The 15,007-nt window shown below is 33.6% G+C and overlaps 2 protein-coding genes across 3 annotated transcripts; both read right to left on the reverse strand.

Moving 5' to 3' along the window:
- Window positions 1-429: 429 nt before the first annotated feature.
- LOC105322455 (myosin-11) lies at window positions 430-6,421 on the reverse strand. 2 transcript variants are annotated; one of them, XM_034480744.2, is made up of 3 exons: window positions 4,657-6,421; window positions 4,270-4,441; window positions 430-2,749 (listed from the first exon to the last, which is right to left on the reverse strand). In XM_034480744.2, the coding sequence occupies exon 3, from the start codon at window positions 2,697-2,699 to the stop codon at window positions 1,146-1,148; it is 1,554 nt and encodes a 517-aa protein (XP_034336635.2). In that variant the 5' UTR covers window positions 2,700-2,749; window positions 4,270-4,441; window positions 4,657-6,421; the 3' UTR covers window positions 430-1,145. The 2 variants fall into 2 exon arrangements, with proteins under 2 accessions (XP_034336635.2, XP_011419489.3); XM_011421187.4 differs by lacking the exon at window positions 4,270-4,441.
- Window positions 6,422-6,574: 153 nt separating this feature from the next.
- On the reverse strand, window positions 6,575-15,007 carry LOC105322474 (probable tRNA (uracil-O(2)-)-methyltransferase). The gene is made up of 11 exons (XM_034480743.2): window positions 14,572-15,007; window positions 13,440-13,587; window positions 12,706-12,913; window positions 12,550-12,618; window positions 12,344-12,451; window positions 12,168-12,239; window positions 11,618-11,724; window positions 11,017-11,200; window positions 9,886-10,210; window positions 9,616-9,732; window positions 6,575-7,086 (listed from the first exon to the last, which is right to left on the reverse strand). Exons 1-11 carry the CDS (start codon window positions 14,975-14,977, stop codon window positions 6,866-6,868), a joined length of 1,965 nt encoding a protein of 654 aa, XP_034336634.2. The 5' UTR covers window positions 14,978-15,007; the 3' UTR covers window positions 6,575-6,865.

Below are 15,007 nucleotides of genomic sequence, written 5' to 3' on the forward strand. Positions count from 1 at the left end.
ACCTTCCTTTCAACAAATTAGAAACGCGCCCATCTTCAGAAAGCTCTATTAAAGAGTACGGGGTAGAATTAGGAACACAAAACGGTTATCCAATACGGACAGTACATAAATCATTAGACTACTATATTGTTATATAGGTAGTTATTTGTCGGAAATCATGAATAAATAAATATATTTATAAAAACTTTCTTAAAAGTTTAAAAACAAGTTGTCCTACTGTTTTTCTTTATTTGATTATTTGTTGTTTATTTATTTATTTTGTTAATTTTTGGGAACCTTCATTCTGAACATAGAGCCGATCGGAAAGGCAATACACACCAGTTATCTTCATTCATGCTATTCCTAGAGTTAAAAAAATATATGCCTTGCCTTTCATGTGAATTGACCGCGATTTAATTCAACTATTTGTACAATGTTAAAAAAAATAAGTTAAAAAAATAAACTTTATTGGTCGTGTTTGGAAGTAGATCGGAAATATACATGTATATAAAGATCATAAATGTAGCAACAGGAAGCACACGATTCGTTGTCAAAGCTTCATAATATAACTCCCATCTGAATATATACAAGTATATGCACTGTACTATTGACAACGTACGGCCATACATGTGCAAATTCAATCTGGGTTGAATTGCAAACCTGTTTTATGACATGCAACATTAAATTTTCAAGGGAATTTTTTAATCGCTTTTTTTACTCATAATAAAATCGTTGTGAAATTTAAATCGTTTATTTGTTGATGATATTCGTGATCAGGATTGTTATTCAGATGACAACGATGACATTCATTGTTAAACATATATACAGAGAGATATTAAAAGTATTTCACTTAATATAAGTAGCATTGAGTGTTTTGTGATAAGCCCTGATAGGAATAATTTTAAACTCTATCAGGTTTACGCTTGGGTTCTGATTCTCTTGACAGACAAAGCAAGCCCATGCATTTATCATATACTTTCATTTTCAGTTATGATCCATTCTATGTATCATGTATATGCCTGCACATGATTAAATCACATGTCGTAAACTCTTAATCACTTCCCAAACGTACGTCTAAACTTTCAATACCGTTTGAAAAAAAAAAATAACATAGTTAAAACCCAAACAAGAAGCACTATTGTTGTCAAATTCTACTTCGCAATTTTTTAGGGGAAGAATGTCCTTGTTTTCTCCCTCGGACTCTGGGCTCCAGGGGAAGTCAAGCTTAAGTCAATTAAACTTGGAGTAACACTGTGACAGCTCTCGAAAGAAACTGAGCTTTTCCTCCGCCATGCTGAGAAAGGCGCCGGTGGGTGAGATGTTCTGGAGCGAAGGAGGTGAGGTGTTGTGGACGTTTTCCTTCTCACAAAGCAGGGTGGCGACTGGGAATTCACATTCACTACTCCATCCGATCGTCGCCTCGTTTTATCTACTTCCGGTCTTGGAGTTGTCATGACAATATTGTCGTTATTATCTTTGTAACCATTGGAAGGTGAAGTAATAAGCCCCTTTGGTGAACTGATAAACAACTGTGTTTTTTCGCAAGCTTCTATTCGCTGAACCAGACGAAAACACTTGTTGACTATTTCAGTTGCTTTAAAAGCTTCAGCTTGCTTTTTGACAGCCATGACATCGTGTTTGATTGCCAACACATCCTTCGATATGATAGGCGGCACCTGCGATGATAAATCATCGAGTACAGACTCTATGTTTGTTCTACGGCCTTGCATACTGTCACAAATCTCGAGCAATGACTTTTCAATTGATGTTGAACCATGGACGACTACTTTGTCATGGAGCTGTGTCATATTTGAAATATCCTGTGAGATTTTGGCAAGATCGCTGCTGATAATTCTAGCTTGATTACGGTACATTTGGACTTTTTCCTCTAGTAACTTTACCCTGCCATCTAAGTGTTTTTGGTGAATGTTAAGCAGCTCAACACGCAGGGCTAATGAGTCTGATCGACCATTCTCCAGTTTGTGGTCTTTTTCAGGTTCCGTTGATTCTTGTAACTTTTTTATTTCTTTTTCTAATTCACGAACCTTCTGTTTTTCAATATCCAGATTATATTTTGCAATCGCAAGATTGTCGGATTTAGTCGCCAATTCTTTGGCAAGTCGTGCTATCTCTATGCGACAGCTTTCAAAGTCTTCATTAAGCTTCGCTATCAACTTGCTTTTTTCCGAGAATTCCTTTGACAGATTTTCATTCACGTTATGAAGTCTTTGAATTTCCCTATCCCTATTATCCACGTTCATTTTACTTCGAACAAGATCCTGCTTCATTTTTTCATGGTCAATAATCAATTTCTCGGCAGCTTCTACCTTTTCCGCAATTTTTTCCAACTCAGAAATTTTAATCCGCGCATCTTTGATTTCTTTTTCATAGAGATTTCGTTCGCGGGTAACCTGTTCAATTTTGCGAGTGAGAGATAGAAGGTCCGCATTGAGTCGGTCTATGTCCGATTGGAGGACTGTCTGCTCTTTTTCTAGTCGCTCCTCTCGTTTTTTATGAACTGTGGCTAAGCTAGTGTCTGTAGATTTGTACTGTAGCATCAGTTCATTCTTAAATTCTACATCTTTCTGAAGTCTGGATATTGTTTCTTCCATTTCCAATGTTTTCATATCAAAGTTAGTTTTCAGTTTTTTGATGTTAAACAGTAAGTCATTGTGTTCAACCACCAGCCGGTTGTCTAGGTAACTCCGCAGTGCTCTCATCTCATCTTTTGTCAGCTTCGATGCAAGTCTTTTGTGTTCCCGGAATAGGACTAAAAATGAAGAATATTGAATGTTTAATTAAGTTTGATAAAAGATTGCAAGATACCTGTATATAGCCGTTTCACCATTATCTTATTTGAGAGAGAGAGAGAGAGAGAGAGAGAGAGAGGTGAACAAAAGGCAAATATTAAATACATCAAATGTAAACACATGCGTTATGCCAGCGAAATAAAAAAAAACACAATTGGATTTTAAATTTGATTTGTGTTCATTTCTTATCAAAAGAAGAATTTCAAAATAAAGGTTTCTGCAAAGACGAATAAATAAACTAATATAACTTTAGTTCAAATGGGTTCGTTTTTAAAATACGTGTTTATTCCAGATAAAAGTATTGTCAGGATAAGACCCGATAAACGACTGAATATACAACATAAAGATCGGGGGCGGAAATAAAAAAGCGCAACGACAAAAATGTATGCAAACAAACGAGTTCTGTAAACTCATGTTGAATCCAGATGAATTCAAAGAACAAACTCATTCTATACAGATTTGATTTTTATTGACAGAGCTTCACGAAGAAGGTATATGTTATTCAGGAGATTCAAATATTTAATTGAATCTTCCGCCGTATTGATAAATCAATTATTAAAGGCATGAATTGAATTTTTTTCAAAGTTCCTAAACCTAATAAAAAGTGTCTTTTGGTAATCCTGGCCATTATGCTTCAGCAATAAATTTATTGATTATGTTCAATTCTTACATCCCAATGGATTTTCGATATAAATACAAGGTGGCATAAAGAAATATAGAAAGAGGAACGTTACAAGAAAATTATAAATATAGATCTTCATGAAACGAATGGTTAAAGTTAAGAAGAGGAACAAGCATAATTATATAAATTCAGAATATATTACACGCGGAATGTCATTGCGTTGGTAATCAAAATAAACCACTTTTAAAGATTAAAATACTGCATGCGTTCAACCATTGGAAATGCGTCTTACAAAACGGGCATCTAAGTGATAATTAAATTTATATACTGCTTTTAGTCAATATGTCTCCTTTCTCAAATAATGTTCTAACGACAGGACTAGTGGATGTCTGATATTTAAAAAAGGTGGACTTTCAAAAACCAAACCAAAGCAAACGTCCCCCTAAATCCTCATTAATTAAGACATTGGTATCGGAGACAGATTATCCAGGCTTAGTTCTACTCACAAAGACATTTCTATCGATTCTGCTTTGTTTAACGAGAAACAGTCGTTACATTTGTTTCCATAGAAACATTTTATTAATTTCGGCACGAAGTTCATTTATTTCTTTTAAAATCACAACGCTTCTTAGCTCCATTGTTTCCTCGAAAAAACATTCATGACATTAAAAATATTTTGGAAAACCTAATCAGATCAAAATTATTAATGTTGTTAACATAATGTTTAATTCCTTTATCTTAAAATATCCACGGAGAAATGCTGGACTTTGGTCGGTCCCCCTTTGGTCATCGTATTCCCAAAACTCCGCTCCGTGGCTAAAACAATGATAAAAGTATCCAATGTCTAAATTCACTTACCGTGATTAATACTGATTTAATGATATACATTTTTCATCAAGTGTCGACTGATTTAGCACGAATTCTCTGGGGGAGGCTGACTGACTGATACACACGTTAATTTGTAATGAATAGTATTATCAGATGCTACCCGCTTCTGTCCTAAGGTTATAGTTCCGTATTCCAAGGCGAGCTTCAATTATGAACAACTAAATGTAGTTATGATTTTTTCATGAAAGGACAATTGAACAGATTGACTCATTTCAGATAACAATTAGGTCGTGCGTGTGGAAAAGAAAACCTGTTAATTAATGATAATGACGATGGCGAAACCTATAAAGTTCTCAAAAAGTACAGTAAAAGAAAAAAATATTATACAACTTGGAACATTTTAGGTGTTTTCATTACCTTCGATTCCAGGCAGTCCCTCCATGTTTCTTTTCGTCTAGCTTTTCCCCAGGAATTTCTTATCTATCGTGTGGTCATGGTATACATCCGTTTATGGAGGTGTTAATTTTCGGCCCCAAATTGTCCACAGTCATTTATCTATCGATATAAGCAATTATCGGCCAGGATCGTATAACACTTGAGTAAATTGTCACAAGACTTCAGCTCTGTTATACTCTCTCTATCGCCTATTGGTCCGTATAACAGGCGAATCCTCATGCGCGATCCAATTCGACTTTTTAAATCAAGGCCCTCAGGATGTGTATCTATGACATGGTATTGATGGGACAATAAATATACTCCTTATGAGGGATCTACGAGATGCTCGCTATAAAACGTTTCTTTCGATGGGAGGATAAAACAAATATTTCAGACAATTGACTTGTACGCAGAAAATATATCCACTCCTCTCCTGAGAATTTCTACCTGTCGACCAAGCCGGAACTGCCTTTTCTCTTCTTTACATACACACGCGTTAATACAAGTTCTCACAGATTCAAGAAATGAATACACCTTTCATGATTCAATTCAGACTTAGGTTTCATCCCCGTATCAAGGGAAAAAAGATCGAAAAAATCCCCGTAGAATACATTTAGAATTTATTTAGCTTATCGATTGCTTTATTGTCCGTCCTTTTTTCTCATCGTTCATATGAAACTTCTCGCTCATTGCATATAAAATTATTCTAACATGGTCGAATTGCTTTCATTAAGCCACAGTCACACAAAACAGCTTCCAAGCGATTGAGCTTCCCCTACGTCCAAGGGATCTACTGACTGTTACACAGACCAAGAAAAGAGGGGCTTCCTTGTGATATTGATTGCAAGACCCAGTGGGGTGCAGAAATAAGATTCAAAATGTAATTCTAAATGCGGATGAATGGTTATATATGGCTGTTATCCGATATTTGAAAAGAGTGGATGACAACAAAGTGCTTTTGTGTGCCCTCTTTCAAATGGCAATAGCATTTACTCGTTTTAATGTGCAATCATGAATATGATTTTAGCGTTGTACAAAGACTCAAATATTAAGGCATGTTGCTGCTCTATTTTAATGTGTGTGGCATCATAAACTCTCAAGTGTACTTATGTCATTCCTACAGATATAATTTTTTATAACTGCTATCAAATATAGATCCGTTTACAAGCAATAAAAATTCCACTGCTTTAAGTTTTAAATTTCACAGCTGCACAGATTACGCTTTTCGTTTATAAGGTACAGATAGGTAGATTTAATGAATTCAGTATCTGCGATATGAACTTTGAATAAACTCTTGCATTTCATTTCCATTATATCAGGTTTATAAACAATTGTAAAAGGGTATGCTAGACTCTAACAATAAGAACATCAATATGTAAAGAATATTTTGTTTGGGATTCCATCATCATTTCAAATATCATCGATTATAATATTTTCTCATGAATCAAACTAGTCGCGCACGATATTCCCCGCCAACACAATATCTATCATCAAGAGGAGTTCCGATGCCGCAGAAATTAAAGAAGTTAATGTAACTTTAGTCTCATTAATTTCCGATATAGACCATCATACCCAAGGAAATTTTAAAAGAGATTATGCAACTGGTTTAATTGAAGGAATTTTTGAACACCAGAGTCGTTGCCGAGTTAGACATTTTGGAAGAAAAAATCCGGCAACACGTTTCAGCAACATACCAGGTCTCTACCGGTCGCCTTATCTCAGACCTGACGGAGGATTCTGTCCATGCCTTTTTATTAAAAATCTAACGTGCCTTTTCAAACCTTGCTATATTCAGTTTACTTTAATTGAGGTTTTTGATTGAGATCGTCTAAATCCGGTTACTGCGATTCGAACCTTTACGTGCTTCGGTCTCCATGAGGAATTTCTCTCTTTCGATTAATTTCGAATAATCAATCTTTAATCATATTGAAAATATAAATTGAAGTTTCTATTAAAGGTTCGGATAACTTTTTTGTCCACTGGCGCGGAGTTCTATCTTTGATGTATATCGCATTCAGTTTGTTGGTTAGCGCACATGTGATAATTGTGAATTTTGAACATCTTGAGCATCGCCCTCTTGATCTTGTTTGTAGACTCGAAATGTCAGCAATATCATCCATGGTTTTTTTTCTACGGTCACGCATAAAAAATCATTAAAAAATATACTAAAATTAGCATTTCTAGGAATTGTTTATTGTGCACATGCATCAGATTGTTCCTTTCTCACATCCTGTTCTCCGTGGGCGAAGTGACATTTCTGCGCCGTCCTGGGGCATCCGTCCGGGTGATTACCGTAGAACCAGCACTGCATGGTCTTAAAGTACTGGCTCTTGTCCCTCTTGGCCAGCTTGGAGTGTTTACTGTAGGGCTCGTCCAGCGTCAGGTCCCTCAGCTGTACCGCACCCCCGGACACTGTCAACAGTCAATAGTCAGAGGTCACAAACTCACTGTTAGTTTTTTTTTTTAAATTTTATATATTTACTCAAATAAAATATACTCATGTAACATACATGTATATATATATATTACATTCTGTGCCAAATAATTCCATACCAAAGCTTTAAACAGGATCCTGATATCTGAACCAAATAGGGCGTTCATTTTAAGAGACTGTTTATTCTCAACATCAAATATGCTCATATACATGAAATTTGTTCATTTCATGTAGTTCATTACTGCATACTTATATGGACACTTTTATGAAGTTACAGTGGTCATTTGACTTATGATAGAATTAACTGAAAACTACAGTGTGTGATATCATACACCTTTATTTAATTCTAATTAATAATTTACTAAATTGAAAAAAAAAATATATTAAACTAAGGGCATGTGTACAACACTAAAGACTCAAGTGAGGAGTACGTGTAATTAATGCTCTGTTTTTCTAGAATTGAAATATTGCAATAGATTCAGTTTTTGCTGATTCATTGAATACCCTCAATTTCAAAATTCAAATCTCCAAACACATCCACTAATGTGAGTTTCTTTCTTTGTTTAAAACTAAAAACCCCACAAGTTGATACCGGTACAACACAAGTTTGTTGAGCACAATGCAACATTTCCAACTTTGCATATATTGATTACATAAATGAAACCTTAATTACGATTAAGTTGACCATGAAAAGAGCTGATGAGTGACATTTGAAATTTAATTCACCTTTGACACCTAGTAAGGTAGGTGGTTATAAAGTTTCTGTCTTAAGGTATCCGTTCCATAATATCCCCAGAATCAATGAATCTGGATGTATAACAGATATGTATAGGCTAAATACTCAGTATACTTGGACATAATTTTAATGTTTAAGTATCAATATGTAAGAGCGGAATGTGTCCTAATAAATGACCTTTTCCTTTTCTTGAAGAGTCCCACCCCCCTTGATTTTAATATGTAAAAATTCTAATTCTAAAATAAATCGATACCGTATAAGGTATGCATCTTCGCTAGCCAAGGGTTTTCGGTCCGCTTTGCTCCCCATAAACCCTAGGGTTTATGGGGAGCAGAGTGGACCGAAAACCCTTGGCTAGCGAAGATGAAGGTATGCGGTTACAAAGTTTCTGTCTTGAAAAGTTTAAGAGATAGAGAAAGATGGGCTACACAGATCAAAATTTTAATTCTAAAAATTATAATTCTAAAAAAATTGATACCGTATAAGGTATGCGGTTACAAAGTTTCTGTCTTGAAAAGTTTAAGAGCTAAAGAAAGATGGGTTAGAGAGATCAAAATTCCATACATGTACCCAAAATTCTTTTATCTCAGGAGGGGTAAAATATAATCAAGTGAGCGCAAGATTTGATCAAGATCTGCGTCAAATCACTAACCTTTACACAAATAAATATCAAAACTTAAAAAAAAAAAAAATTATGTATGTCAAAATTCATTCATTAATCTGAGTGAATCCAATTACCAAACTGACACCAAGTGTTTAACACTTTACATGTATCTAACTTACTGTGTTAACAGCTATACATTGATAACTAGAACTTCAAGCTCAATTACAATACATGTTTAACTTTTTTTGCATATCATAAAAAACTAGACCTTTGCTTCCTTGACGATTAACCAATGCCAACTTTTCATGTCAAGTACATTTGTCCTAGGACCCCTTTTTCAAAAGTGCCATTTCAACATTTTTTGTATCCGAGTAAAAATGAAAATCAAGTTGTGATTATGTACATACAAGATCTGTTTTTTCTTGACATGCAATAAACTTTATTTCTTTGTAATGGTTTCTTATCATAAATTACTTCTACATTCATCAGGTAGTCGTAAATGATGTATATCATTAAATGGTTTGAAATATTCTTAAGAGTGAAAAGATAAAAAAAGACGAATATGTAATCTTCCATCACCGAGTAAATACACATTCTTTTTCCAAGAATAATAGGATTTAGTAGAATAATTCAATATCTTCCTACTTTAAAATCTAATTCAAAGTAATGAAATTCCTGACAGGAGATTAGGATAAAAGAATGTTTTCACATCTTGCTGTTTTATGTCAATAAATAATTTTACATCTCAGTAATTTATATACCAATAAATAATAAATAACTCTTGTAAAAATCCATTGGTTTTTTTTTCCTGGAATCTCTTAAGAAAATTGAACAGCAGAGGTACGGTAAAACAGGACACTTTATCTATTGTGACATTAATATTTTACAACTAGCTGGTTTTGAAAAATCAACTTAAGATATTGATGATGAAAGATGTAAACAGAAAGCATTATTAGTGGCATCTTTGCCAACCAAGGGTTTTTGGGTCTCTTTGCTCCTCACCATTTCTTGGCATATTGTGCTATAAAAAAAACCCAATCAAAATCCAGGGGGAAAATCCTGATTTTTAATAGCATGATATGCCAATAGTTCATGAGGATTGGTGCAAGTCAGAAATCTTTGGCTAGCAAGATGTACATTCAAGATACAGAAAAATAAGGCTCTTACCATTAAATACACTGTTGTGGTTTCTTAAGAGAGTCTGCAGTCCACCACACTCCGACTTCAGTTGTTTCAGAACATCCTTGTCAAACAGTTTGACAACATCACTGAGAGCTTTTTTACCTGTGAAGTTTACACTTTACTTGTACTTAGCAATGAATTATAAGTAATCAAAGGTGCAATTACTCAGAAATTTGAGACAAAACAATTCTCAGTCAGTTTTATGAGAATAAATTCTCCAATATGATAACATTAATTAAAAGTTAATCTTTTTACCTCCCTTTCTCCAGACTCTGCCGTCCTCTAGCTGTCTGGTCTCACACTCGGTACTCTCCAGTAAGACATCAAACACCGTCTGGACAATGTGGCTCACTGTCCCCGAGTCCACCGACTTACAGTTACGCGACTTCTCCTCACTCGGCCGAGGAGTGAACCCCTCAGACCAGACCTCACCTGTCTTCTGTTTCTTTGCTGGTGGGTTGCCATCAGTCCTTGATACTGATGATGCAGTGCTTCTCATGTTGATGTAGTTTGCTATTTTGTCATCAATTAGATCCTTTTCTTCTGGTTTGTAATTTCTTGTTTTACCAATAAAACAAACCTAAATAACATATGTATATATACATATATTACATGATTAAGAGGATAAGTCATTGAAATAAACAAATTCATAAATGGATATTTATATTCTTTTATTTGTCATTTAGTAGACAATAACTAAATGATTCAATAAATTATACTTTTTACTCAGGAATATGAACAACTTTTATTAGCCAGTAAAATAATCTGCTCTAGTGCTTCCAAAAACTTGATAAACTAACTGCCACACACTGTAAACCATTCATGCATGGCGACTTTAATAAATGATTTACCAGTGACTTATTTTCAAACACTGCCTTTGCATAGATGAATGAACAAAAATTGAAAAATACATGTATTACATGACTGGTTTGCTGGAAAAAGTATTTATTACTAGTAAATGTATATTCTTGCAAACAATGAAAATGTTTATGAATGTTTATAAAAGTGAGTTTATAGTACTCAATTAACACTTCTTTTACTTCCTCACAAGTTGTTAGAGTAACAAATGGTTTTGACAGAGGAAATATAATACAAAAATACAATCAAATTACCTAAATTATTAAACAATTCAATTATATTTACTGAATATTTGGACTCAAAATGATTTTTTTTTGGGGGGGGGGGGGGGGGGGCTCAATACCAGTATTTGTTAGTATCATGAGTACTCTTTCCCACTATTTGCATCTTCATAATTGAACAATGAAACAAAGTTATTATTCATAAAAATTAAATTACAAAATTTTGCTCCAAAGACTTCCTGAAAAAATTACTATCTACAAAAATAAGGTTCCTTCCAGTTCAAAAAATTCCAAGGTGTTGACATACCCGTTTTGTTGAGGGAATTCTCAGTGTATCTTCCTGAACTGTAAAGCCACAGACCTCCCCAACTTCCTGCACAAAGTTTAAGTAAGACCTGTAGTTGCTCTCATTAGCCTCTTTTTGGCTGAATTTACGATCAAAGTCAAAATGGCAGCATGGCAGGACAAAGTAGCTACATGTATAAGAGGACCTGACAGCGAAAAACAAAACAGAATCAAGAATCACAAGTTAAGAGAGATCTATACTTAGAAGTCAAATTACATTACAATAGTTATACAGAGATTATGCAAATGATTCACTATTTTCTTCGTAGAGAAGATGATCATGACACTTAGATTAAACTAAATTTGGTTAAATCGTTTTTTTACCTGCTCAATGACAAATTAAGACAGTTTCATGTTTTGTAAGGATTTTTTTAATGTACATTTATTGTAGATATTCTATACCGGTACATATACTATCTAATAAGAACCAAGCAATCTAATCATAATCATACTTGTACTCTACAACACACTTTACAGCATATTATAGAGGTGCAGGTATAGAAGTCTATAATTTTATTTGTGAATTATCCAGTATCAAACAATTCTAGCATTTTCAGTTTCACCTTGCAGCGATGACTGGAATCCATGGTGTTAACTCATCACTGTGGTTTCCTATCAGCCAATCAAATTCTGGGAAAGTGCTTTCTGCTGATGGTGTTATACTCTCTTCCTGTTCATTATTTTATCATCAAACATAATGTATAATCTATGACTCAGTAATTATATCTATATTTTCACCAGTTTTATTTATTTCCAAATATAATTAATACTTTTTAAACCATTTTAACAGGAGAACAGAATTGGGATTGTTATGTCAAACAGCAATGTGATGAAACCTGTCTATTTCATCATATATGGCCAGAAATTAGTCCTGGCTCATATTACTTGTATTATATTGTAATACTACTGAGAAATCCATATTACTTGTACTACATGTAGGTAATGTTCTCATTTTGCAGTTGTGACCCACAAAATGTGGGTGAGTTGGCAAACAATATGTGTAAGGAGGAAAAGACCAATGTATGAAACAATTCAGTGCCTGTGATTTATTGTTTTGTTTAGTCACTGTGTATGAAAAGTTTGATAATGGACAAAACTGATGTAATTTCTTGCCTTTAGTTTTGTTTGATCACCATACAGGTCCCAAATGTTTCTCTTCCTTACATCTAGCCCAAGACCAGGATGCTACAGTAAAATTGATACAAATTGCTACAGTCTGTTTAATTAAATACAATTACTTCATAATTCTGGTTTTAAACACACTAAAATTAAATTTTGGTAAACCTTACCCCTTCTGATTGTAGAATATGAACAAGCAGACCATTTCCACACCCAAGATCAACAAAACTCTGAAGTTTTTCACTTTTCTGTTCTCTCCTTTGTATTTCCCATGTAATCTGTGAATGTAAATTATACCAAAGAGAGGTAACTCTAACAGTTATCTGATCATGCAGGATACTTGGTATGCATATTGAGTTATCTTTCTAAATCTTACCAACAAGTAGGTAGCAATTGCAACATCTTCATATACAAATTTTTGAGGATCTGTTTTCTCTGGCCAAATCTGCAATAAATCAGCTTCGTGTTACAGTGTAAAATCATACTTTGGATATTAATGATTTATACATTAAAAAATGCAAAACAAACACACCACCACAAATTTTCTGCCATATTTTTCCTTGAGAGTGTTGTAGAGTTGGTTATACCTGTCAACAGGCACCAGTCGCAGAGATGTGATAGAGGTTCGCAGCTTCTTCTCAGAGCTCCAATTCACGAGTTTCCTCAATAAGTTTGTCCTAAGCCAGTCAACGTAACTCTTTTCTGATGCATCAACTTTTCTTGGTGTATTCAAAGCTATCCTTTAAAAATATGCAATTCAAGAAAAACTAATCCAGAAAATCAGCATACACAAGATTTTCTGATAATTAGCGTAGGGTTGAAATGTTACTTTGTACAGTAATATGTTCTAGTAAAACACTGATAAAAAAAAAATTATGATTTTAAACTTTCCAGTTTAGGCGACACCAATATAATTTCTTGTTCGTTGGACATCCAATGAAAAAAAGGACGAGTGGGTGAGCAATTAAATAATAAAATTATTTTTTATTGTAAGCCAAATTTTTGCGAACTGTTATATTTTTTCTACTTGTTTCTGATTTATATATTAAAACTATTTATAATATGAGAAAAAGAGCAGAAATAGAACAGAAAACAGCACAGAATTTACAGGATGCGGGAAATTATTATTAATATTATTTGTACAGTTTTATTTTTATACGAGCGCGCAGGGTCCGATGAACAAGAAATCATATTGGTGTGGCCTTATATTCTGTTTCTTTGGAATATTCATTTACAATTCAAAACATTCTTTTGATATATATGTACCATGATTTTCCTGATTCCTCGGTGAAACAAATCTGATACTGGATGGCTACATTCTTTGAAGTTTCTGTATCATTATCATATTCATTGACCGTTTCCTTTTTACCCTGTCCATTCAATGGAATAAAGTTTACCATCTTGTTCTGAAAATCTGTATTTGAAATGAAATTAAAAAATATTGTAATATGTAATGTTCTATAAAAAGAACATAATTAAGCATGATATTTCTAGCTAACATCAAACTGATCAGATTAATCCATTAAATAGTAAACGATTACAATTCTAGTATATGTACTGTGATACAGTCATTTTACCGGTAATGAATCAGTATGCAGTTTTCATACTTTCAAATTCGCCCCCTATCATTTCTTATTGAATATTTTGGGGTGGATCAATGTCGATAATACACCAGAGGTACATGTTCATGTTTATGTATTACAAGTGAAGATAGAAATATTATTCTGGGTATATGTTATTTAAACAAATTATTTGATCGCTATTCTTATTTTACTGTTTTCTGCACTGATTTTTGAATAAAGTTTTCATTTTTGGTTACTTTATGAAATTAAATCTTCCATGAAAACACTTTATGCCTGAAATATCAATTGAAGATAAGGAATTGCAATCTGTCTTTGTTTTGCCCATATATCTGTCAACATATCTACCCAAGTAAATATTTTCATCGCGCTGAACTGAAACTAGGAAAACTACATGTGGTTCTTTTGCAAGTCGTAATTGGATTCAAAGCTCAATTATCATTAATATGATGCTTAATCTTATTAAATGGATTATAATTACTAATTATCTTTTAAACATTGGTCAATAACAAACTTATTTTCATTGTAAGAATTAATTATTTTCACACTTTCCTCTTTTTCTAATTATTGTAAACAATACAGTAAATAATCATGTAATTGTCAAATAACTCCACAAACTGATAAAATATTCATTTCTGTTAGTATATGATTTTTTAAAACTATCAATCTATACACACTTCTTCAATATCTTCTACATTATTTAATTCTGTTAAATTGCTTCCCAACATTGAAAAAATCTGAGAAAATATTTCAAATATAAGTAAATATAAGATTTATCTTATAATTCAGACGGAAACAATATGAATAAATGCACATACCCATAATGATGGCCTCTTTTGTTGAAAACTGACTGCACTGTTTGTGGAATATTTCTCGAATAACGAAGTAAAATGTAGCTCCAATAGATGAGGAAAGGGGTGGCACTTCTTCAACACAAGTACCATGTATTGCATCTGAGTTATATTTTTCTGAGCATGATAAACATTCCTTTAAAAAATCGTCAATATTTGTGTCTGTCGCACTGTTTTGATACAAAATTTTTGATCCGCATAATCGACGGTTTACAACGTGTGGTTTATTTATCCAGATGGTAACGGCGTCACAAAAAGATTCAAAGGTGCCTGCTGATGATAATTTATCGACCAAATCAGATTCAAAGTTCTGGTAACAACAAATAATGAAGTTTTTTCTATCATCATCATGATCATGTATCAAGTCACCCATGGTTTTTATTTAGGAAGTTATCACCGCTCG

This window comes from Magallana gigas, chromosome 3 (genome assembly GCF_963853765.1).
Source record: "Magallana gigas chromosome 3, xbMagGiga1.1, whole genome shotgun sequence".
In the NCBI taxonomy this organism is placed as follows: domain Eukaryota; kingdom Metazoa; phylum Mollusca; class Bivalvia; order Ostreida; family Ostreidae; genus Magallana; species Magallana gigas.